The 27,115-nt window shown below is 34.7% G+C and overlaps 2 protein-coding genes across 6 annotated transcripts in view; both read right to left on the bottom strand.

Annotated features, from left to right (window-relative positions):
- Window positions 1-27,115, bottom strand: part of LOC105325378 (multiple epidermal growth factor-like domains protein 10) — a 207,975-nt gene that overhangs the window by 14,757 nt on the left and 166,103 nt on the right. The window contains exon 1 of one of the 4 annotated variants that reach the window (XM_011424898.4): window positions 113-242. The exons of the other annotated variants lie outside the window; for them this stretch is intronic. Within the exon in view, the coding sequence (XP_011423200.3) occupies window positions 113-173 (61 nt within the window). The 5' untranslated portion in view covers window positions 174-242. Of the gene's footprint in view, window positions 1-112; window positions 243-27,115 lie in introns of those variants that run through there. 4 annotated transcript variants of the gene reach the window in all.
- LOC105335366 (angiopoietin-4) lies at window positions 5,516-26,765 on the bottom strand. Of its 2 annotated transcripts, XM_066077952.1 has the most exons (5): window positions 25,372-26,765; window positions 23,858-23,954; window positions 22,766-22,930; window positions 10,222-10,440; window positions 6,580-6,627 (listed from the first exon to the last, which is right to left on the bottom strand). In XM_066077952.1, the coding sequence occupies exons 1-4, from the start codon at window positions 26,692-26,694 to the stop codon at window positions 10,271-10,273; spliced, it is 1,755 nt and encodes a 584-aa protein (XP_065934024.1). In that variant the 5' UTR covers window positions 26,695-26,765; the 3' UTR covers window positions 6,580-6,627; window positions 10,222-10,270. The 2 variants fall into 2 exon arrangements, with proteins under 2 accessions (XP_065934023.1, XP_065934024.1); XM_066077951.1 differs by lacking the exon at window positions 10,222-10,440 and having other exon boundaries at window positions 5,516-6,627.

Raw genomic sequence — 27,115 nt, 5'->3', positions numbered from 1 at the left:
CCTCTTTGGCAACAAAAATGTCATTTGACATTAAGTGAAAGTTTTAATGCAAGGTTTAATAACCTTATCAATCAATAGTCGTTAACTATACGTGTACTATTCATGTACTTACAGAATAACGTCACAAGAAAACAGGTCAAAGCCCTCTTCATCCTGTTTATGTAACTACACATGGAACACAAGTAAGAACGATGCCGACATTAGATGCCGATTTGTGTATTGGCCTTCAGTGTATGGACGCACGTTCACGTTAAAACCCTATACATAAGGTCATGTACGGTTTTAATTTTATCATGCTCCTAGGATCTACAGAAGGAGAATACAAGTTTTGGTGTGCGGGACGAATAACAGAGACCTTTCCATTAATTAGCTTATTCTCATGAACACATTTAAAATTTCACTTGTTTTTTGTAACATAATATTTTCTGTGCAGTAATATAGTATATATTTATTTCCATGTAAATAAAAGTGCGTGTCAACAACGAGTTCATGTCAAGTAAAAATTCAAACCTAGGTGATTGTCTATCGAAAAAAAGGCGTTCTATTTGTATTAGAATTGAGAACAACAAAAGAAGAGAATTTGTAGTTCAAATTGCGACCATGCCATTTAAAGTGGCTATGAATGTTCTCCTGTTAATTTGTTTGTTATAAACGCATAAAAGTTATCCTTGTGATTATAGTAGCATTGAGTTTGATCAGACGTTTAAAAAGAACTCAAATAGTTTCAGGTACTTTGGTTTTAAGTAATCAAAATCTTTTACTATTTTAAAGATTGCATTGAATTTGTGTTTCGACGACAAATTGACAGAGGCAATTCTACCATGTTCTTTTATATTACTCTTTTGACAAAATTAACTGAAATGAGAATAAACGCAATAAAGTTTTTCTTCAGAATTTTAAGGTGGAATAACACATCGTCATAAAATGGCTGACCTCTGACCGAAACGACATTTTGTTTTATTAAAAGAATTTTATCGACAACAACTCAAATCTTACCTCATAGCCGAGTGGGTAAAGTGTCGGGCTCGTGATCCGTACATACATGTATACCGAGTTCGAATCCCGCAGGGGCTTTTGTTGTTACATACTGAATTGATTTTTTTTTTTAGATATTCATCCCATTTTATCCCAAACATGCAAATTGTTCGCTTATTTGACATATGTATAGTTTATTTATCTTAATATCTTTCATTATCAGATAATTTACAGTTAATTTGAGTGTTATTCCACCTTAACTCCAAAATTGATGCTGTGAAACAACGGTGGTTCTACTTATGGTATATTTAGTGATGAACAACGCAGTGACTGTTGTTTTTGCGAACTTTTAAGCAATATTTTAATAATTGATTAACACGATATGCTAAGTTTGTTTACAAAACAAAAATTCATAAATATTAGATAATTTGATTTCGAGCCTTTTATATTCGTCCAGATGTTGAGATCGGTATATTCATGATGAGACAGTGATATTTTTTTTTACAGTAATGTTGATAAACCTTTGAAAATGTTTAGACTTATCAAAATACATCAAACATTTAAACAATAAAATGCTTTTTTGGTGATTCATTCGGGATATGAAGGTAGCGACATTGCAGAAAAATACATAACACGCGTCAGAGGGTAATGTAATTTTTTTGTTGTTGCAATGTTTGCTACCTCCATAACCCGCATGAATCATCAAAGAGAGCATTTTATTGTTTATATAAACATTTTTTCTTTTAACTAATTTAAAAATTGATCATAAAAAGTTAGTAAACTTCACTATATTACTGTTAACGTACTTAAGTAAGTGAGCTAAAAGAAACAACCAAATCGTCTCCTGGGAGACTTTGAGTCCGACATCATCTTGATTATTTCGTGCAGTCCGTGATTTTTCTTTGTTCGCGGTATGTTTTGACCAATCGATAACACAGGGCGTGTCAATTTCAGTCTTGCCTGCAGGACCTTGTCAGTTTCAGCCGCTGGAGATTGCGACCAATCGATAAATGGGGCGTGTTAATTTCAGTCTAGCTGTATCTATAGCTGCAGGTCTGTAGCTGCCGGTCTGAAAAATTCGGATGGACAACCTGGGAGCTACAGTGCCTCCCATAGTAAAAAACTGCAATTTACGGCGCACAAAAAATTGCGCTGCTTTTGGACCGATTAACCTAATTTCCGAAAATATTCGATACAAATATTTGATTCCAAAAAATTTCTAGGACATTTTACTACAGATATCATCAATTTACTTGCCTCTGATAGTCTTTTAAACTCCATCATCAGCCAATGGCATGTAAAGTGAAGTGGTGAAGTTTGTTTACATTTAAAAATGGCGACTTTCGAGCTCGACGTGAATTTAACATACTTCAATTGTCGAGGTCGGTAAGTGTGTTTAAGAGAAAGTTTGAGGCAAGTAAAGTACCGATATCAGCAGTAAATTGAATGAAGAGTTTAATGGTGTTATTTAATTTGTTTTTACAGAATAACTTTGGAAATAAGATTTACCAGTCCAAAACTAGCACAATTTTTTGTGCGCCGTAAATTGCAGTTTTTTTTACTATGGGAGGCACTGTAGCTACCAGGTCGTCCATCCGATTTGTTTTTCAGACCGGGAGCTACAAACTTGCAGCTAGCTGCATCTATAGAGCTATGAATTAACTGTAACTTTCCGTAAGAAATAGATGGAATGATACTTGATAGATGTAGATAATTAAAATGTTTTAAAAGTTTTTACTCAATCAAAGTGCCTACTTTTTATCATTGCATTTAAATTCGCGTGATACACTCTAGAACATTAAATTGGGGGCCAAAACTTAAAAGGTTCTCTGTTTACATTTTCATTGCAATAGCAGGTCGAATTTTTGGTGTAATCTACATTAATTGTATTGCGGATTTGCCAAAAATTTTAAATTCCGTACATGATTGGTTCATAATTATTTTTTCCAAAAATTCAATATACAATTTGTTTACTATTTTTTCACCAATTATTCAAATATTAAATGATTATTTTTTATTTCTTAGTATTAAACAGGATGTTTTGAAATCTAAAATTGCTTGAGTTGAAATAAAGAAGATAAGTTGTAAATATCTTAAGTAATTCTATTTCAGATTTTTAACCATTTCTTCCAGAAACCTGATGGGATGCAATTCATAGTTCCGCAATAAAACATGTTTATTGACATCATATCAATTAAATTTTTAGATATACTACGATGACTAATGAATATTCATCCTGCGGTGATTAAATAGACACAATATCACGTATTCTTTGTAAAAACTAGGATCATTTAGCCTACAAGCTTTGACCAATTGCAACGAGTCGAGTAGCTCATTTTTTTTAGTGTTGCAATAAATTAAAATTTCTTAAACACAAAATTAACAATAAGGCCTTTAAAATAAAACTAAATTATAAATAGGATTTTGTTTCAATGATTATTGTTGTTAGGGCAAACTATGTGATTTTTTATTGACATTGTTTTGTCAGCTTTTTTTCTCTTAATGTTTTACATTGTTATATAAGCTGTTTCTTCTCAACTTAAATTTTTCAACTTAACGTTTTTTAAGTGTTTAAAAAAAAATTTAAACTGCCTCGCAAATCAAAAGTAAGACTTTTTCTAAATATTAACATCGTTTTCTTGTTTGAGCAACCTCTTGCTTGGTACAAACGAAATTATCAAGAGATTGACTAATTATCGTGAAAATACAGTCCCAAATGTTATATATGACAATGCATTGTCTCAGCTATTTGTAGAAAAAAATATATGTAAGTAAGTAAGTAATAAATATTCTATTATAGTGACATGTTTATTTATGTCAAAAGTATAGTGCATTACAATAGTATACATTACAAGTTGCTGTCCTTTAAAAAAGGACTGCAATACGTGGACCATATGAATGTGTTTCTCACGAAAATGTGAAAGTCTAAAGGTTATCTGAGATTCAATCGACTCTAATCCCCTGCTTTTAACCACTAAATTTGTACGCTGCATTACGTATATGTATAGCCCTGACATTTTATCTCAGAATTTTAAGGGTTCATACTTCTAAAATAATTATGATCTATCTATGAATGAAGTTTGCATGTATAGTATCAGGCATTCGGCGAATTTTACTATTTGCGCACACATTACGATTCGTACTACTTTGTTAAATATGCAGCGACAGCTTTGTGTAAATTAATTTCATATTTTGATGCATTTTTCTTGAGATTTAAAGTTTTATACAATGACATAACTATTCAATCATCTATAATATACAGTCACAAAATAATTCAATCATACTTAAATGCTTAAAATTGTTTAATCGGTAAGTACTCTAGCCTCGCCTACTGTAAAAGTAAAGTTGAGCTACATGTGTAACATTAACTTATTTCATAATACTGACAGTTCATATCACATGCCGATCATTTCTTTAACAGGGATTTGTTGTTTCTGTACTGTTTACCGACAACTTTACAATTACAGCGCCTTTGAACTTATTTGTGCATACGGCATGGAATCCCGATTCAGATAAACGTGTGCAAGCCTGGTTCCCTGAGCTACCCATTACGCACAGGAACCAGCTCATGCGCAGGCTGAATTTTCCCCATAGCATCCGGTTTAACCTCGCTTATATATTTTCTGCGTGGACCTCAGGGTCCACGCAATTAAGTTACACACGGTCCATTGGACCTATAAGTTACTGTGAAATCATTGAATATACAAATTAGTAGATAAAATAGACTGAGCGCATAAACTTACTTTGAATTGTACAGAGAATTTCGTCTTACTGAGTAAATTAAATTGAAATATTTAGAATTTGTCGTGGAATTTTTATCCTATTATATTTAAGTTGACAGTCTCATCTGAATTTCGTCTAAATTAAGAGTTTTAAATGTTTTCATATTTGCAATTAAAAGAAAAAAAAAGTTTTAAGCAATATTATTGCAATTCAGATACATAATTTAGACTTCTTCGACTTTTCCCTCCGGTATAGACATATAAACACTGAAAAGTATCATATTTATGCATTAATTAATACTGCTTCGATGTCCATGCTAACATTACCTAACTCTAGTTGAAATTAAAATAAAGTTCAATTTTCAACAAATTATATCTTAAAAGTCAATGAAATATCAATTTTTAGGAACGCCGAAAGATCTCTTGATCACTGCGCTACATTTATTGTTCGCCCACAATCTATTATGCTAACATCACCAAACTCTAAATGAAGTTCAATTTTCCACCTATTATTTTTCAAATTGAAATGAAATATCAATTTTTAAGAACTCATATTGAATTCTTGTTTACAAGTAATTATGATACGAATGTTCTGCATTACATTTTCTATTCGCCTGGGGATCCACATTAATTAATGACTGTGCCAAATATTCACCTTTATAGTTTCAGGGAGCACACAGATTATTGGATGCGGCCTGTCTAGATGTTAGTATACACTATGGATGGCAATAAGCCTAAACAGTTCTCATTAACTATTAATCTATACTGTATAGACTCTATTGGATCAATATATTCGATAATAATAATATTAATAACACTTGATATTTATATATTTTATTATGTTATTTCACTATAAAAATACAGGTATACATATAGATAACCAATTAGATAAAAAATGTATTACTTGCTTTCTATGTTTCAAGCTCTCGTGGTTGTTGTATTTATATAGGTTTTTAAATAAACATTTATTCAATAACACAAGTTTTAAAATTATTCCCACAAAAAAGCCCAAATAAAAAAAAAAACAAACAAAAACAAATCGTGGTAACGTTATTACATCTAGTAAAGTACGAAACTTCGTTTTTATATAATCATTACACGAATGCTCATTCATATATTTATGTGTACAGACAGCCTGACCGCTCTCTGACCCCGTGACTACCAGTTATTAGCGAATGTAATATTGTGTCTGAAAGACGACAGTAGTCTGGTTTATGAATTCAGCTTGTGAGTTTACATAATGATGTAACAAAATCCGATGTTTAAGATGAGGATAGATCTATCACAATGATCGTATCAATACAAAGAGACTTGTTATTGGCTTTATTATGATATAAAAGTAAAACCTAGATGTCAGGATCCAGGACGAATCATCAACTGTATTGATTTCAGAGATATCCACGAGATTTTCCAGAAGTACCATACAATATGTCCATGATCAGTTTTCTCAGAGTCGGTGTACTGTCCGTTAATGATTATAAATCAAAGCAAAATATAATTTGTTTCAAATACATATATTTATAAATAATAAACAGTAGTTTAAATATTTACATAATGGTGCAAAAATGTCGGATTGTCTATTGACAAACAAAAACATGCAGGCAAATAAAGTAAATACACAGAAAGAGAGAGAACTGCTACATTTGGCAACATAATGAGGATAAAGTTACACTTCGGTGTCAGGCTCGAGGACGAATCATCAGTTGTATTGATTTCAGAGACATCCATGATTTTTTCCAGTGCCACCATGTAACGTATTTACTACCAGTTTTCTCAGAGTCGGTGTACTCTCCATTAGGGTTGGCCCAGAAACAATTCTTGAACCACCCTGCCGTTCTGTACATGGTGGCACAGCTACCGCTGCTGGTCCCGTCGTTATCCTGATCCAGTGTAGAAAACATCATGTTGTTGCTGTAATCCAGGCTATCCCCTACAATCACAGTGGTTGTACATAATCCTGATAATACAACAGTATTCATATATAGTATAATCGTAATGTTTGTACATTTACCTTATATTATAATATTGTCCTAAAAACAATTTTTTAACATTTTGAATGATTTAAGAAACAATAAATCAGCTAATATTTGATGAATTGCATTTTTAAAAATTGAAAATTCATACCAAAAATGATCAATACTCTGGTTTTGTATATAGTTGAATCAATATATATAATCTTATTTAAATTATTTAAATGCTGTTTCAGATGAATTTCTTAAGTAGTAAAGTTTTATTGTAAAACTGTAATTGAGAAGTTAGTTTGATGCAATTAAATAATAGTGTACCAAGGACTGTATATCATAAAGATCCCAAATGGCCCCCTAATAGGAACACATAATTTTACTGAACGCCTTTGCTTTCTTTGTTCATATATAACGTTAGATTTGAACTTTGTGTAAACTTTTCATTTCAACCAGATGCCCTTAATTTAATAGATATATGACTTTATAAAGTTATCATTTTCCCTGCATTTTCTATTTAAAGGAAAATGCTTATACTCTAGATTTTCTTCAGAAACATTCAGCACAGGCTTGAACAAGACTAATAACTGACTAAAACAGTTTTTTTTTCAGAGCTGCTATTTTTATATCCAATTTGAAAAAAAAAGGTAAGAAAATTGTCAATTTTTGGCTGATTTTAATAGACTTACAAAAATGGCGTCACTTATGACGTCCTATACTGCCGGTAAGTGCAAAAAAATCAGATGAATAGATAAGAATAAATTTATTTCAATATTTTTTTTATTTCAATAGTTCTAAAATAAAACGGTAACAAGGGGCCCATAGGCCATATCGCTCACCTGAGCAACAACATCCATGTAACAAAATCAGTTTTATGGTGTCACTTACAAAATATATGGACAATGTGGTATGGCAGATCAATATTAATTTTTTTTGTTAATCATTGAGCTTCTGTCACAGAATGATTTTACAGTATCTCACAAACTCAGCATTGCAGTTCTCAAGAAGATCTAAATCAAATACTGTACAACTGTTTATTTTACACTTGTAGTTCGGTACGGGTTTTCTTAAGTCTAACAAAACGCGTGTTATAACTACACAATTGAGTAAATAACCACACGCAAGTTTTGAGTTTTTACCATTTGACTATTTTACGCGGTTTTAAGTTTACGGCGTAACTAGTGTAAAGGACTATGTGCGGTATCGTCAAATATCTGCCCCCGATTTCAACCAATTTTTAAATAGTATCGTATAAAAATAGAATCTTCACAAATCATTGTATAGAGGATGCCTATAAATTTAATAATGATTTTAGTCATCATTGCTCATTCGCTGTGTATCTATGACGTCACCTAAATGGCCAAATTCTCGCAAATTTGCAATCAAATGAAAATATTCTGATTTTTGTTCTATATTATGCATTCGGAAGTATAGAGCGCAGGTCTGCTCAAGTGCGATTTTAACATATGTTTTCTTCAGAATGTTATACACATTATACTAAAATAAGGTACTTGAGCATGCAAGCCTGCGCTCGATGTTTCCCAGTCGAAAAACCATCGGAAAACACCCATATTTCGCTACAAAACATCAATTTATCAAAATAGTGCAATCTTCATGACGTCATTTCTACATTATGACGTCACTTTGGTGATAACCTTTTACACCTTTATTTCAAATATGATTTTAACTATATTTCACCTTATTTTTAAAGCTTTTTCTAAAACTTTGATTTTGGGAGCAAAAATGCATAAAACCGCACATAGTCCTTTCTCCCACGCGTAAATACCTACTTTTACAGAAGTTGTAAACCTACATCAAACAAATACGATACAAACAAAGCCCAAGAATTCTCCAGGGGCCAAAGTCTTAACAAAATTAAAGTTAAAACATGTCAAAATGCTTGCTTTCCATTTCCAAGAAGAAGATTTTTGAAGATTTGTTTAAGTACTTGAATCTACTCTACTTAAATATGTTTCCACACAAGTTACAGCTTTTCTGGCTAATCGGTTTATGAGATGAAGATTTATAAAGATTTTACTCTTTATACTTATGAAATAAAATTGACTCTCTCCCCATTTTAGCCGCACCCTAACCCCGGGTATTATGATTTGAACAAACTTGAATCTAATGTGACAATCCGGAAATTGTCGTTCTGCCTCTAACAGTTTTTCTAGTTAGTTTTTGTTCGCAGGGTGGCGTTGTTTGGAAAGGTTATATAAGGAAGTGTTTCGCGCGTTGAGTCAGTTGATGCTAAAGCTGCGCTACAGGAAGGTTGGAAAATAATTAGGTAACTGTCTTTAGAATTACAATTGTGTTGTTTTTTTTATTATATACGAAGTCTAGACGTGACCGAACAAGTCTTTCCTGACTTTGTGCATATATTTTTTTCTATTTAATTTATAAACAATAATTACCGTGCTATAAGAGCTACGAAGAGCAGGAGCCACGAAGAGCCGGAGCCGCGCTGAAAGAGCCGGAGCCATAAGAGCCGTGCTATAAGAGCAGGAGCTATAAGAGCCGAGCCTGTATATAAGAGCCTAACCTGTATATTAGAGCCAGCGCATATATACATGTACATACTTGATTCTACGACAGGCAGTCGATTTGTTTTTATAATCAGTATATGTATATATTGAATATTTAACTACTAGTCCTCAGAAAGATAACTGAGGGTACCTATCCGCTTCCATAATTTATATTCAATAGGGTTGCACGCTACGAAGTTTTGGTGGCAGCGGTGGGATAATCACTAGTAGTTTCAATTGTGTTTAACTGTCATTGCTTGATTGATTGATTGAGCACATTGATTGGAGGACATAAACGCAACAATCAGAGAGCTGGAACAGCAAATCGCTGCGTATGAAATTGAAGAACGCGCCCATTCTACCCCTGCTGGAACTAGCAGACCCCATAGCCAAAATACTCCTGATTCAGGTATTGCTACTGCCCAGTTCTTGGAAGATAATGGAGCTGGTATAAATGGTGGGAATAAAAAGAAATCAGTCAGATTAGGGTCCAAAACAGTCAACGCTTTTGCAAGGGATGACTATGATCTGAGCCCCTATCTACACAGACATTATAGGCAGATTCCAATAGATACACCCCGGGCACCAGTGGAAAATATAACATTTAGAAGAAAAACACGTTCTCCGACCAGAAGAGAGCCACGTCTTCCTGATATACAGGACACGAGCTGTGTTGATCCGTCGGCGAGCCGGAAAAATGCTCCAAATATCAAACCTGCGACATACGACGGAACAACATCGTGGCTTGATTACAAGTCACATTTCGAAGCATGTGCAAAATTGGGTAAATGGGATGAAACAGAAACAGGTTTGTACCTTTCTGTATCTTTGAGAGGCAGTGCTCAAGGAGTTCTCGGAAATCTGTCTGACGGGAGAGAAATGACTTATAAGGAGCTGGTATCTGCTCTAAGTGACAGATTTGCTCCGCCAGATCAGATGGATTTGTATCGTACTCAGCTAAGAGAATGAATGCAGAAAGCATCAGAGTCATTGCCAGAGCTAGGACAACATATACGGCGACTCGTAAACTTGGCATACCCCACAGTACCGGGAGATGTCAAAGAAACACTTCAGATCACTTCAAAGATCACTTCATAGATGCTCTTGCTCTTTCAGACATGCGTTTAAGGATTAAGCAGGCAAGACCAAAAAACCTTAACGAAGCAGTTAGACATGCCATTGAGCTAGAAGCATTCCCGTCGTTATCCTGATCCAGGGTAGAGAACATCATGTTGTTGCTGTAATACAGGCTTTCCCCTACAATCACAGTGGTTGTACATAATCCTGATAATACAACAGTATTCATATATAGTATAATCGTAATGTTTGTACATTTACCTTTTATTATAATATTGTCCTAAAACAATTTTTGAAACATTCTGAATGATTGAAGAAACAATGAATCAGCTAATATTTGATGAATAGCATTTAAAAAAAATGTAAATTCATACCAAAAATGATCAATATTCTGGTTTTGCATTTATATGAAACAATGTATATATTCTCCTATAAATCATTTAAGTGCGCTGTTTAAGAGGAATTTTTAGGTAAACATTTTGTAACCCATTATGGCCAGGCATTCAGAAGTTGGAGTTCTATTCGCTTTTTGCTATTCACTATTCGAATAGCGAATAAAATTCTCTGGTCGGTTCGCTATTCAAATTACCGTAAACATGCTAATAAACGTAAATTCAAAATTTCATATAAACTTCCATTTTTAATTGAAAAAACAGTTTTATTGTAAAAATTATTACTCGTTGACCTCACCTGAACATTGACATAATGAACACGACCAGTTAGAGGCATAGCTAGCCTGGCAAAAATAGGACATTTTATATAATACAATTATAATGGGACATCTTTCAAGGGGCTGGATAACATCCTGTATCCTATATCTGGGCCTTCATATTTGGTGGAGATGGGGCCCCGGGAAAGCCCAATTGACCCTGAAAAGAAATTGGGTTTACACGACCAGTAAGAGGCTTAGCTAGCCTGGCAAAAATAGGACATTTCGTATAATACAATTATAATTGGATATCTTTCAAGGGGCTGGCTCACACCCTGTACCCCATATCTGGGCCTTCATATTTGGTGGCGATAGGGCCCCGGGACAGCCCAGTCGACCCTCAAAAGGATTTGGGTTTACACTGCCATCAACAGGCTTAGCTAGCCTGGAGAAAATAGGAAAATCGTATAATACAATTTTAATGGGATTTCTTTCAAGGGGCTGGCTTACACCCTGTATCCCATATCTGGGCCTTCCTATTTGGTGAGGATGGGGCCCCGGGACAGCCCAGTCGACCCTCAAAAGGATTTGGGTTTACACGACCAGTAAGAGGCTTAGCTAGCCTGGCGAAAAATGCGACATTTCGTATAATACAGTTATAATGGGATTTCTTAAAAGGGGCTGGTTAACATCCTGTATCCCATATTTAACCCTTCATATTTGTTGAGGATGGGGCCCCGGGAGAGTCCAGTCGACCCTCAAAAGGAATTGGGTTTACACGACCATTGAGAGGCTTAGCTAGCCTGGCGAAAATGTGACATAATACGGTAATAATGGAATATCTTTCAAGGGGCTGGCTAACACCCTGTATCCCATATCTGGGCCTTCATATTTGGTGAGGATGGGGCCCCGGACAGCCCAGTCGACCCTCAAAAGAAATTGGGTTTACACGGCCATTAACAGGCTAAGCGGGCCTGGCGAAAATAGGATATTTTGTATTATACATGTACAATTATAATGGGATTTCTTTCAAGGGGCTGGCTAACACCCTATATCTGTAAACAGATAGCCATGCTATGACCTTGAATTGCTAGTATTACATAATGGTCACTATGATATTTAAGTGTACCTAGGTACTGCGCAGTGAATGGTGTTAATGATAATTAATAGAATGAACTCTGTGAATCTTGTAGCACTGCGTAGTATTCCTAAATGATGTTATGAAACCAGGTGAAAAATACGGGCATAATAATATCCAATTTGAGAGTTTAAAAACAAGTGTCATATTTGGCGATTCTGTGTCTGCAACGATAGCTCTAGTACTCTATATTGAGTCATGTATTGTGTATTCTATATATTAACCTTTGTAACCTTTTATGCCGTGTATGAATGAACGTATTATGAGTAAGTGATGCCTCATACTAGGTGGGGGACTCCGAGACCCAGGACTCGGAGACTCAAATCCTGCATCCAGACTCTTTGATTGGCAGTTTTGACGGTTTTGTTACTTTATTTAGAAATAAAATATTAATCTTAATTTTGAACACTAAATGTTCACTCATGATCATCGTAGATGGGCCGAACTAGTCAGAACTGTCCATCATAAGTAAAATGTTATATATACCCATGTAAAATGATGTTGAACAGATTTATAGATAGATTTAGAGATAGAGAGATTCCGCTTATAGAGATTCTGAGACTCCTGATTTGGGCTGCTATTAGCTGATGTAATTGTAACTATACGATCACGCTTAATAAAACCGCTTGAGAAAGAAATACTGGACTTGTCATCACTAAGTTTGAGCTGACCCTCAGTTGGATCCGTAAGACAGAAGGTTTACATATCCCACATCTTCGCCTTCATATTTGGCGAGGATGGGGCCCCGGGGAAGCCCAGTCGACCCTCAAAAAGAATTGGGTTCACACGACCAGTAAGAGGCTTAGCTAGCCTGACGAAAAATAGGACGTTTCGTATAATACAGTTATAATGGAATATCTCTCAAGGGGCTGGCTAACACCTGTATCCCATATCTCGGCCTTCAGATTTAGTGAGGATGTGGCCCCGGGACAGCCCAGTCGACGCTCAAAAGAAACTGGGTTTACACGACCAGTAAGAGGCTTAGCTAGCCGGGCGAAAATAGGACATTTCGTATAATACAATTATAATGGGATATTTTTCAAAGGGACTGGCTTGCACCCTGTATCCCATAATTGGGCCTTCATATTTGGTAAGGATGGGGCCCCAGGACAGCCCAGTCGACCCTCAAAAGGAATTGGGTTTACACGACCAGTAAGAGGCTAAGCTAGCCTGGCAAAACTATGACATAATACAGTTATAATGGAATATCTTCCAAGGGGCTGGCTAACATCCTGTATCCCACATCTTGGCCTTCATATTTGGTGAGGATGGGACCCCGGGACAGCCCAGTCGACCCTCAAAAGAAATTGGGTTTACACGACCAGTAAGAGGCTTAGCTAGCCTGGCGAAAATAGGACATTTTGTATCATATAATTATAATGGGATATCTTTCAAGGGGCTGGCTAACACCCTGTATCCCACATCTGGGCCTTCATATTTGGTGAGGATGGGGCCCCGGGACAGCCCAGTCGACCCGCAAAAGGAATTAGGTTTACACGGCCAATAACAGGCTTAGCTAGCCTGGCGAAATGAGGAAATTTCGTATAATACAATTATAATGGGATATCTTTCAATGGGCTGGCTTACACACTTTATGCCATATTTGGGCCTTCATATTTGGTTGGAATTGGGCCCCGGGACAGACAAGTAGACCATTAAAGGGAATTGGGTTTACACGGCCATTAACAGGCTAAGCGGGCCTGGCGAAAATAGTAAATTTCGTATAATACAATTATAATGGGATTTCTTTCAAGGGGCTGGCTAACACTCTGATTCCCATATCTGGGCCTTCATATTTGGTGAGGACCGGGCCCCGGGAGTCCAGAGGGAGTTCATGATTTTCATCTGATTATTTCCACGGAAACCAGGAATAAGATAAAGGCCCTCATTTGTTGGTGAAAGAATGAAATTATTTTTAAAAATGCAAATACATGTACTTCATACAAGCTTGATCGTCTCTTAACAGAACATAAATTGCTTTGATTGATCGCTGAATCGGGAAAAACTCTCTTTTGTTTTTGATATCATAAATCTGTAACTAATATATTTCTTTCCTAGTTGACAATTACTATTTACCAATTAGCTTTAAAAGAATAAGGCTTGAAAAACGGAATTTGCACGAGTGTGAAATTAAACCTGGTAGTTGTGGAGACCTAAGCTTTTCCTTCACATAAAATGCATTTAATGGACATTGCCCCAAGATCAGTTTGTATTTCTGAGTCAATGATAAATTTTTCATCATGTAATAAATCATTAAATTTGTATGTATTATGGGCGTAAAATACATGTATATGTAAATATACATACATGTATTACGCATATAGATGTACATGAGTGCTAATGTTTATATCTTTTGGATGTGTTAATTGTACATTATGAACGTTTATTATACAATATTACTGCAACCCCTTTGAGGACCCTTAATGATCAATAAAGAATTGAAATTTACACCTTTAAAGAATTGTTGAATTTTCACGATAAGTTATAACTTTGAAGACTTTGTTTTTTAATTTATCAAAAAGAAGTATTTGCTTTTAAAGATATCGGATAATTTTGGCACTCAGTTTCATAAGTGCCTGATACATGCACATACAATTTAGAACACATGCAGACTAGGAATATAGCGAGGACAGCGCACCAGTGTTGACTGAAATGCACGCAAATGGAATCCCAAGCGAGGTGGTAGTAGTTGTAGAAGAGACATAGATTTATAACATCAATATTAATTCAAACAAATAGTGCAACATTAATTAAAATCAAGGAATAAATATTTGCACACCAATTGTTTTCTTTAATATGTGTTTTGGTATGTACAGCAGGGAGGGGGGGGGGCACAACTTTCCTGGATTGTCTTTTTTTCTTCAAACAATAAATTTAAATACACTTAAATGCATACATGTACTAGTCATTAATAGTTATACAATATCTAACATTTTGCTGCCGGACTTAGATTCAGTTCTCTTAAATCTATCACAATTTTGCAAGTCGATAAAAAGTGGGAACCTTAGTTCCGGTGTAGCGTATAGTTACCATTCCGGCGTAGTGTATAGTTACCATAGAAAAGAAACCTACTAGCATGTCCATGCATGGATTTAGAGCAGAGAGTCGCCCACCCCCACCAAACAAAATTATCTGTCAGAGCCCCCCCCCCCTCCCACGGGAAATTTTCTGAATACGGGCATCGCCCTAAGTGGGCTTTTCACAAGTGTGTAGCCATGTGTTTCTATAATATTTACAGAGAGGATGCCTTCAAGATCAAGAAAAATTCATCCAAAAGGAGGGGGCTGAAATAAAATTTGGGGGGGGGGGTGTTTGACCCTCTCCCTCTAGATCTACATATATAATTGCCAACTCTAGTTACAGTGGGGTTTTCTCTGGTATCTATAAAAATATATATAATGCCAAGTGACTAAATAATGTCATGTACACACCGCCTCCTTTACAAAAAATGATGTAAATCATTGAGTTATTGGGCGAAGCAGAGGCATATTTCAGGTGTTTGGGTGGGGTGGGGTTTTTTTTATGGGGGGGTCATTGCTGCTTAAAATCAATTTGGATCCGAAGCATAGTGTTGACGAAGAAAACACAAGGTTAGGCATTTCTGTGTCTTGCACGTTTTTCTCTAAATATTGAAGGAGACCTTGACTTTCATATCGCTTTCTTGTTTTGTTTATTTTGTGTGGTGGCATGGGATGGTTTCGCAGGAAAGACACGGTCAAATTTTATAAAAAAAGGGGTAAACATGAGGTTTGGGTAGTTATTTGAGGGTTAAAAATTCCTAATATATTCATTTCTTATATTTTGTGGATAAAGGGGCTTATGTCTATGTCATTGACAAATGACACTTTAGATGTGAAACTCTGCCTTCTATTTTTACTTTCGATTTTTAATGGTAAAGGAAGGGGGGGGGGCTGTCAAAACATGAAATCTCACTCGAATGGAACGTGAATGATTTCAAAACAATTCTTGAATATTTGCATTGATATACATTAGGCTGCAAATCCTATCGTAGTTTATGGGAGTCGCCGGGGATTAGAGAGTATAATTGGACCACGTATATATATTAAAAAAAAAAGCGAATAAGGGACAATTCTTCAAAAAAAAAAATTGAGATCGACCCTGGCTATTATAAAAAATGTTTAAAGTAAGTTGTACAATTTTTATTCCGCAATGTTGGAAATGAGTTTTGATCATGTCTCCCAAACATGTAAACCAGTTGAAACAAATTTTAGAAATCCACTGAAAAAAAACATACTCTGAAAAAAAATACAATCATTATCTGCTTTACCTTTCCTCCACATATAGAAGCATTTTCATTTTCAACTTTAAGTTAAATATGAATGAATACCTCGCATTTCAGCAAAAAGTGAAGAAATATTCAAACATAACTATGATATAAACCAATTTCAAATTACAAAACGACGTATAAAATAAGGTGTAAATTACTAATTTTTGATTACCCATTAACCGCTATAACAACAAAAGACAGGGCTGTCCCGGGGCCCCATCCTCACCAAATATGAAGGCCCAAATATAGTATACAGGGTGTTAGCCAGCCCCTTGAAAGAAATCCCATTATAACTGTATTATACGAAATATCGCATTTTTCGCCAGGCTAGCTAAGCCTCTTATCGGTCGTGCTCATTATATAAATGTTCAGGGTAGGTCAGCAAGTAATAATTTTTACTTTAAAACTATTTTTTTCAAATAAAAAGTGAATTTATTATGGAATTTTGAATTTACGTTTATTAGCATGTTTACGGTAATTTGAATAGCGAACCGACCACAGAATTCTATTCGCTTTTCGAATAGTGAATAGCGAAAAGCAAATAGAACTCCAACTTCTGAATGCCTTATGGCCACACCTTACAACTGGGGACCAAACTTAACAACCTTCAGTCTTCCCTACCTGAGAATGTTTCTACACAAATTACAGCTTTCCTGGCTGATCGGTTTCTGCGGAAAAGATTTTTACAGATGCACTATGTAAAAATTTGACCCCCCCCCCCTGTCTGCACAAATTTGCGTTTACATTACCTGGGGATGCTTCCACACGAATTTAAACTTTTCTGGCCGAATAGTTTTTTTTAAGAAGAATAAAAACCGTCCAGAACAAACCGCTTACTATCTTAATCAAAGTACTGAAGTACTGAAAGCCGGGCTCTTTTGGTGTGTCTTTATGCATATTGTGTATTATTATACCTTCTGTCAGTTTGTCACTATATATTCAATACTCATCTATTCTCGCATAGTATCAAGGGATTTATATAGCGTAAGCATACTATGCCGAAATAGAGCACGGCAAATGTTTTTCAACGAAAATCTTTCAAGCGCCGACAGCGGGATTCGAACTCACGACGCTAAAATCAAATCAGCTTGAAGCCGAACGCGTTATCGCTACGCTGAATTAGCCGTTATAAACATTAACGGTATTTATATATATATAACGTAGATATGTACGACTGACATCAAGCAATTAAAATTATTCATTTTTCCAAAATCACTTCATTATTGACGGTAATTTTAAAGTTAAAGTTTCTTATAAACTTTTGAACAAATTGATTGAACATGAACATTTTACAAAGAAATTCTACATGAGAATCACAAAAACGCTTTTTTAAATGACGCTTGATAAAGAATGTACAAGAAAAAAAATTCAATGAGATTTCGTCTGCTTAACATTTCGAGTTTTCTCGGTAAGGTAAAACGTCTCTCATTTCTTGAAAAGAACATAAACCTTTGTTGACTTTTCATTGTACAACAACTTGTTGATTAAATAAACAATCAAATCTATTGATTAATTTGAAGAAAAAAACAAACGCTTGCTTTTCCGGTGATTATTTTTAGGGACTTGTCAACACTTGAACCTCAGAGCTACTTATAGCAAAGCACGTCAGTATATTCAACAGTCGGCATAATAATAACAATAGTGTTGTGCTGTGCATGTACTATGCCTAAATAGTAGTCAGGGTTTGATACATAGTGCACTCGCCTCCGGCTCGTGCACTATGTATCAAACCCTGACTACTATTTAGGCATAGTACATGCACAACACAACACTATTATATAAGTAAAGACTGAAAATTTCTCTCTCTCTCTCTCTCTCTCTCTCTCTCTCTCTCTCTCTCTCTCTCTCTCTCTCTTTAAAAACAAGAAACAAAATGCCAACACTTTTGACAAAACGTGGCTCTTTGTGTGACTATTTGGTATAGCGGAAGCTTTGCCTTGACGCTGTTTGGTTTTTTGTTTATTTGTGCTATTTATAGTAACATTGGCGATTTGCCTGCCTATAGCCAGGACTCTGCTTTCAGCAGAGCCCGGCTAAAAATTCATAGAGCAAAATGCAAATCCAAAGCAGAGCTCCAAAAAGATACAGATGTGATCAGGTTCCTAGAATAAACAATATATTCAATGAAATATATTTGCGTGCGTGCGTTCGTGCGTGTGTGTGTGTGTAAAATTTGGCCCCACACTACCACCGGGTGTCATGATTTGAACAAACTTGAATCTACCCTACCTGAAGATGATTCACACAAGTTTCAGCTTAGTGACAACCATTAATGATACAACGCTGCTTAATGATGTAAATCGCATTCAGCGTTGCAATTAAAACAAGCAAATATCGACACCCTCAACTGCTTATGATACACAATTATATGATCATTAAAACCCCTGTCACACTGGAGCTACGCCCTCACGGCGTATAATTATAAAACGCCAAGGTAAACGCAGTAGACTCTCTTATAGCGCCGTAACAACGCAACGGCATCTTCGTCCGTCGCGGTGGGATCGCCTTGAACATTTTAGAACGCCATGCAACGGCGCGCACTTTGAATATGCACAAAGTACGCGCCGTGGCTCTGCGTTCTGATAAACACGCCGTAAAAGCGTAGTGAAGTCACCGTGACAGCGCTGTAAGATCTCTTACAGCGACGCAAGAGCCCCGTCTTCGCGCCAAAGGAACAGTGTAGACGCAGTAATAAGTCAAATGCACTTGCAAGGAGACCTCATGGAGTCCTTCAGGATCTCACTGCGTCTCTATCGTGCCCTCATTGCGCATCTACAGCGTTGTTTCTCTTTTGACTGCGTTCATACAGCGACCCCAAAGAGCTGTTGCTACGTTCATCGCGCTCTCGTGACGTTTCTTCTGCGTTTATACCGCACTCCCACGGCGTTTCAAGTGCGTTGTCATCAAGACCACGAAAACTCGAACAATGACTGTTGTACAATAGCAAACGATGTAATAATTATCAAACTGGATGTAGATGACAATGTAAAATGTAGCATTTGCTAATTTTCCAAGACCAATCTATGGAAGTACTAGATGGAACTCATGCCATTAGGTTCTAATGTTTTCACATCTTTTCTATGTTTTCTAACAACTAATAGCGAATCTTTTTTTTAGACCTGACTACTAAGAGTTTTATCCTAGTTCTTCACAAATTGTTTAGAAGTAGTTATGTTTCAATAACAATGTGCCTTTCCATTAAATCAAAACTATTTTTTAATCATTTATTTAATAGTTGTATATTCTTGTTTGTTCCCCATACAATTGTACAAATTATATGTAATATTAACCTACCAAGTAGTAAGGAACGTCTTGTGCACGCAGTCAGCCCGCAGAGCACGCCATTGACGCGCGATAAAAACTCCAAGCACGTCATGGGTTCTCGGCGGAGACTCAGCGTAATCGCCATGTAGAACTCCATGGAAACGCAGTTACAAGCCGTGGGAGCTCCATAAGAACGCCTCGGTAGCCGTCAGGACACCGTGATATCTCTACTTGTAAAATTTTCAAATAAAACTTCATTTTTTTATGAATTTTCCTTGCGATCCTACGGCGATTCCATGAATCTTACAACGCCGTGAACACGCCGTGGGGACGCAGTTTGTTGGATGTGGCCTTAAGCGTTGCAGTCGCACCCTTTAATGATACAAAACGATAACTTTTCATTTTCCTCAATTTGCTCAACAATCATCATTTTAGTTTTTAAGATCAATTCTATGTTAAAAATCAAAATTTTATAGGAGTCCAGGCATTCATAGTCACCAATCATCTTTATATTGCATACAATGATACATATGGTGATGTAATAAATAGCTAGATAACATAAATTTGAATTAATTACATGATAAAAGAAAAATATTGGAGGGCAAACCAACATCTAAAGAATGTTTCCAGGGAAACCGAAAACTATTTTAAAAACGTGATTATTTCGTATTTTATGAATACCATAGAAGTTATCATTTAACCAAACTTATAGATGTATATCTGTATTTGAAATATACACGTCAAATAAAAAGCTGACATGTGTTGCTATAGTTACAAGGTAAAGATAAAGATAATCAAAGTGATTCTGTAAAGCGAAAATACATTCTTCGTTGCTTTTTGTAGTAAACAATCCATAATTTTATATGAAATATATTCAAGCATTATTGAGCTTAGTTAAAATTCAATTGCTAAGGAAACATGTAAACTTTAACAAATAATTCAGAAATTCTTAATTGTTCGAAACGTCATGAAAACGGCCATTTATTTCGCTAAAATGCAGTTTCAACTGATATTACATAAAAGTTAAGAACATGTTTTGTCATTTTAATCATTTTATTTTGAAGTATCACGTTACAAATATGAGGAGAAATTGTTCAAAGGTACCTCAAATATGCAGATTTTTGAGATTTTAATTGTTGTTACCAAAGCAACATATTTCAATTTTCACATATATTATCTTTGTTGCCAAAAGAAAACAACCGGTTGATTTTATAAATTTAAAACTGTTTATGTTTGAATTAACTTGCCCATGAATAATTTTCTATAACATAAAAAATACACAGTATTTTGTACCTAATTATTTTATTCTGTGTAACTGAAACTGCTGCAATTACTGTATATTTCTCAAAAATAGCTTGAAACGGTAATTTTTCAATCTGTTGACCTTGTTACCATGACAACCGGTCTCCATAGCAAGCGTCAAAGGTTGTCTTGCATCTTTATATAACAATGGGTATGACAATACGAAACATGAAGAAAATCGGTGACTATGCGTGACCACTGGATTTTGATATTTACAGAAAATTGATCTTAATTAATAAATATACAGGTACATGTACCTGTACTGTTTCTGCACATGTTCTGTAAAAATGATATTACTTTATATTAAAATAAACACCGAAAAAAATGCAAAGTTGTAATAGATTTTGAGAATTAAGCATGACAGCAAAATGTGTCAGATATTGTATATATATCAATAAATATAACACTTATGTGTATATATCATTTAATTTTTAAAGGAAAGGGGTGGCTTGATCACAGACACCCCCTTTCCATATACAACATTTAAATTACTCCTCATATAAATTAATAACTTATTCATCCGAACAAATAGCTTATTCGCCGTTGTAATTCATCTGAACAAATAAGAATTATTTTATTTCATCTGGTCCTTCCATGCCGCCGTAATATTATCATGTCATGGAATAAAAATTAAGAACTAAAGTTATGAAAAAGCAATTTCTTTAGTTACCGAACACTTCTTTAATGACCAAAATTAAATTATTTATTTCATTTTTAATAACAGCTATGTGTATTAAAGGTCTAACAAGGGAATTCTTGGTCTGTATGGATTTTTTAAATTTAAGCAATAAAGGAAATAAATGCTTTGTGATTTACATATCAAATAGGATAACGTACATGCATTGAAGTGCTAGTTATATTATTACAAAGGTAACTTGATCAGGGTCGGATTACGTGGAGTTGCCAGATTGAGATCATCAGATCAGAAGTAACGTATAGGGTCGAGTTTGATCTAATGATCTTCGCCTAGCACTTTGATTAGGATCCTCGAGCTCTATGATAATAAATTTATTATCCTTCCACAAAGTTAAAAACAAACAAACAAAACGATTATATTAACTGAACACACCTTATTGTAAAAAAACACTTTAAAAATGCGCTAACAGGTAAAAGTTAATTAGTGTGTACCACGTCATTAGCGTAAGAGAGTGTTGGTAATACAGGTAACTCCGCCTCGCGGGTTTGATATGATGAGTCACGCCTTGCAAATCCGCGTAATCATAATCGCAGCGACTTTATTTCGCAGTTGACTGATTAATTGCTTCGCAACGACTAATGTTCGAATCCAAGTCTTATCCAGACTCTTGTTGTTCTACATGTAACAACCACACGACAAGAAATGGTTCCTGGCTGGAAATATTCGAGACGACGAGGCTCTAGGGACCACGCAAAAATTGATCGCATGCGAATAAATGTTGGTTTACAGTATATGCATAACCGAGAATATAGATCTTTCGCTTTTTAAGCGATAAACGTTTATATGCAAAACGCTTAATGTCATTTAACCAAACTAATTAGGCAGCCTGATGCTTAGCCACAGTGAAACCTATGATTTAACAAACTTTTGACCGTGCTGAAAACTAAACCAATTAAAATTACGCGTGTATCACATTTTTTAAAGAAGATTTCAGAATTTCTTCTTTAATCAAATTTGATGATTTTTTTTAATAAAGTAAGCATTAAGTTTCCCGATTTTTAATCCACAGTTGGGAAACAAAACAAATTACTAGTATTTAATGAAATTAATTCATTTAAGAGCTTAATCATAATCATTACGTGTGTTAATTACAAATAAAATTCTCAAAAAGGAAAACTACTGCTCTTATAATTGCACAATGTTATCGTTACTGCACAGTATAATTACCCGCATTCCCACTGTACCCTTCCACCGCCAATTTATATTTACTGGTCTCATCGCCGACAGAAAACCGAGAGTAGACAGCATATGCCTTTTCTCCGTTGAATCTTTCCATATCAACTCGCAGTTCCTGGGGCTTCAGTGATGTCAATCTATGTAGCATGTCATTTCCTGTAAAAACCATGTCAATGTATCATGTTCTTTTTTCATTCCCTCTGATCTTAATCTACATGTATTTATCTTTATTCAATATGTAAATGTTTTTATTTTGTTTTTGCAAATCAAGTCAATTTCTGTATTTGGTCATAGTTCAACCTAATGAAGCCTTTATGTGTATATCTAGCAAAACAAATTTATAATATAACAGTTTCATTGCATTGATATATCCATTTAAGTTAAAATAAGTTATCTTGAACATGATTTATAGTTTACAAGTGCCAGCGTGTTCAACAAGATGCCTTCGATTCCAGTCTGACAACTAAAAAGGACCCCCGATTACCAACCGTTAGTGATTTTCTTACGTATTTATTTTTATAAGAACAAAGAATACAAAAACTTCAAGCACAAAAATTATCGTATGACATATTGTATAATTCCTTAATTGCTCATATAAATGTTGCATATAAATATACATGCTCTCATTGAGATTCAATAAATAACTTCTAAAGCAGCATATCATCTAATACCTAAAATATCGAACCGTATCGGAATTTTTTTCTCAAGTAGGTTTTTTATTAAGATGCACCGTATTATCACTTTAAGTTAAAAAGGTTGCGTCAGATAAAGGTCGCGTCAGATGACAATGGGATATTTTCAATCACATTCATGCTCGACCCAACCTGTTGCATTCTAAAACATATATAATTGCGAGTGCACAGTTTTAATACATTTGATAATGTTTGATATAACCACCTCTTTGACTAACATTTTTCGTTTATATCTGTCCTGCTATAGATAATGCTATTTTTAAAAAATGTAATCTACCTTGATAATAATTTTATTACGTAAATTATTTGATAAAAATCTGGAGAGAGAGAGAGAGAGAGAGAGAGAGAGAGAGAGAATATAAATTAGATTGAGATTAAGAAAAATTAATACCAATCCAATACTCGTGATCAGCATTTCCAAATCCGTTCTTGTATTCCGTCCAGTTTCGGTAAAAGTCCACTGATCCATTTTTTCTCCGATGAATTACCTGTTACATATTGAGAGGAAGCTCTTTCAAAAATATGTGAGTTCAACAATATGGATAGCCAGAGGGTTCAATATTCTATCTACGTAATTATGAACTTGTGTTTCCTAAATTGGTTAATCATTTAATGTAAATTGAGAAATGTAAATTTTTAACTCTGTTATTGAGTCTTCGTATTTAACCATTTCTAAATCGTCATTTGTAAGGTTTCTCGGGTTTCGATTGTTGATTGTTGATTCATAATCCGTTTGATGCAAGTTTGACATCTGTATTTGCGTCATTCGTGATTTGTATTTCTATATTCTTAAGGTAATGCACAATTATGACAACAGGGGGCCCTGGTACGTCGAATCTTATGGGAAATGGACTACAAAACCAAGGTATGATATCAAAATGTGCCTATGATAATTCATACCCGATATAATTAACTACTATATAAAGAATATCTTTACTATAACGCAAATTAATGAGGAAAATAAAATTGGTTATTTGACTATGTAAATTTAAGAAATTTGAATTTTTCAGGGGAGGGGGTATATCACAAAACCCCCTTTAGAACCTTTTTCAACGAAAAGAAATAACAGATATTTTTAAATCCTGCAAAAATTAATGATATTGTTTTATTTTATATTTAGAAACAAAAATATGAGCTTGTACTATCTTAATAAGACCATGTTTATTAACAATCAATGAAAACATTTTTAAAAAATGTGTCATGCAAAGAATTTCCTAAAATACTCAAAAATGATTTTTTTTTTATATTTTGGGCTAAAAATCGTCGCTACCCAATATAGACTGGCACATTATTCTAAAACTCAGAACTGTATATAAGGTATGTATTTGTTTATATACATATATACCGATCTAAATATTTTCCTTTTAGCACGTATATTCCTATGACCTTATTCATTAAATAATGTTAATATGTTTAAATGTTACTACCTCATGTACTATGTATTTACCGAATGGTTTTGAGCTTACCATACAACAAATCAATGATAAAACTATGAAGTTAATTAATGATAATGTTTCCATGCGTGAATGTTAATGTATGTCAGAGTTCAAATGAGAGAGAGAGAGAGAAAGAGAGAGAGAGAGAAAGATAGAGAGAGACAGAGAGAGAGAGAGATAGAGAGTGAGAGTGAGAGATATGTATACAAATAGGAAACACCGATCTGTTCACTCTTCTTTGTTGAACTACAAGTTCTATATATATAGAACATTTTTAAAAAGTTTATTTGTGTGCGACAAAAATTTGATACTAATTAGTTAGTCCTAATAAGGAGATGTGAAAGGATAAACCATCAACTCTTCCTTGAAAATATCATTATTATTATTATTATTATTATTATTTATATTATATTATGGAGTGTGTGTTTGGGAGAGGAGAGTGTTTGAGAGAGAAAGAGAGAGAGCTTACTGTCCATCTTCCATAGTCAGTGGTCATATCACAGTATACGGACGTAGGTTTATATAATAAACCTATGATATTGTACACCCCCTTTCTCCCTCTGGTAAATGAGTGTTTTTCAAAATTTTCCGCACAATCAAAACCCAGTATGTCATGCACCTTAAGAAGAGACTGGCCAATTATTTCCACATTCCGAAGAATATTCATAGCTTCTCCTGTAGAAAACTGCTCGACCACAAACAAAGTCGAATTTCTTAAATTGCCAAGAGCTTTCTCACTTTTCTCACTATTATTTCCAAGAACGAGTGCAAAATTTTCTAGTTCATCTTGAATCACTTTTATTACATTTGTTTCTACATTGTCAATGTTCTCCCCTATTTTCCTTGAACATACAGACAGTGTTTTGTTGACTCTAAGGACAACGGAGTCAATCACAGAGAGCATGGCAGCCTGTTCGTTTTGTAACTGATCAGATAGCCCATCAAATGCTTTGTTCAAATTGCTTATCTTTTGGTTCAATTGAATATCATCTATGCTGGACAAATTGGCTGTAACAGTTACGATTTTCTGGCTTAAATTTTGATGTCCAGTATGAATAGTTGAAACTAGATAACTAAATTTTTCATCAATTGTTTCGGTCAAATTGGTTGTAATGGACACTAATTCCTGTTTAAGCAGCCGCTGCTCAGCTTGCATTGTAGGGACACTTTCATTGTAAAATATAAGTAAATCTGTTAAAGTTTCGCGCTTTAACTTCTCCTTGCTGTACTCTGTAGAGAGGGTGTAAACTGAATTTTGCAGATCACTTATATTTCGTCCGTTACTTTTATTGGCTTTCAATGCAGACGCCTTGTAGCCTGTTGTCTCCATACGACCACTGGTTTTCGTATTAGCGTTACCAGAAAAACTGGATCTAATGGACACTATTTCCTGTCTTAGGAGTCGTTGCTCAGTTTGAATAATGGAAAGTTGTTCAATTATTTTCTCATCTTTGGCTGAAGATTGACTACTCAAATTTTTAATAAATTCCTTTTGCTCATCGACAATATCCTTTTTGATTGTCTCTATCATATCCCGAAGCTTTGTTTCTACTATTGTATTGTCTACATCAAACCTTTTCAGCATCATCTTTTCCATACCCTGACTAAATTGCTCAAGCCCGGTTTTCATTAAGTTTAACGCCGAGTCTTTATACACATTTCCTATCTCCTCACTCATCACATATTCATTTATTGACAGAAGTAATAAAGTTTGAATCAGTATTCCAAACAGCTTCACCATTTCTGAGTTATTTGCCATTGCAGTGTTGTTCTCTTGACGAATAACAGTCATACAATTGTACAGATCTTTCTATGATAGCATTTTTTTCTCTGTTGTTGTCTTAAAGTCAAGTACATAAACAGCGTAAAAAGATAAATGAAGTACTTCCTGTTTCATAAACAGTTAACCCCGTTGAGATTTAGTTAATGATTACTTTAACTCGTTAGGAAATGTCATGTTCTATGTTTTCCGCTCTTACACGAAGAAATGTAAAGTAGTCAGAATTTTACGACTTGCTTAAAGCAGATGCGTTAAAACATAGGAAACAGGAGACTTAAGTTCGGAATAAATAGTGTAATTTATCTGGTCATATATCGATTATGATAACAATTAGTATTAATCATGTAAATATGTTAGCATTCAATAGAATAACAAAAATTAGGATGCCAACTTGATTGCCAAAATTATTACTCGTAAACATTAACAAATATCA

This window comes from Magallana gigas, chromosome 3 (genome assembly GCF_963853765.1).
Source record: "Magallana gigas chromosome 3, xbMagGiga1.1, whole genome shotgun sequence".
NCBI classification, from domain to species: Eukaryota; Metazoa; Mollusca; class Bivalvia; order Ostreida; family Ostreidae; genus Magallana; species Magallana gigas.
This window is presented reverse-complemented; position numbering and strand designations above follow the sequence as displayed.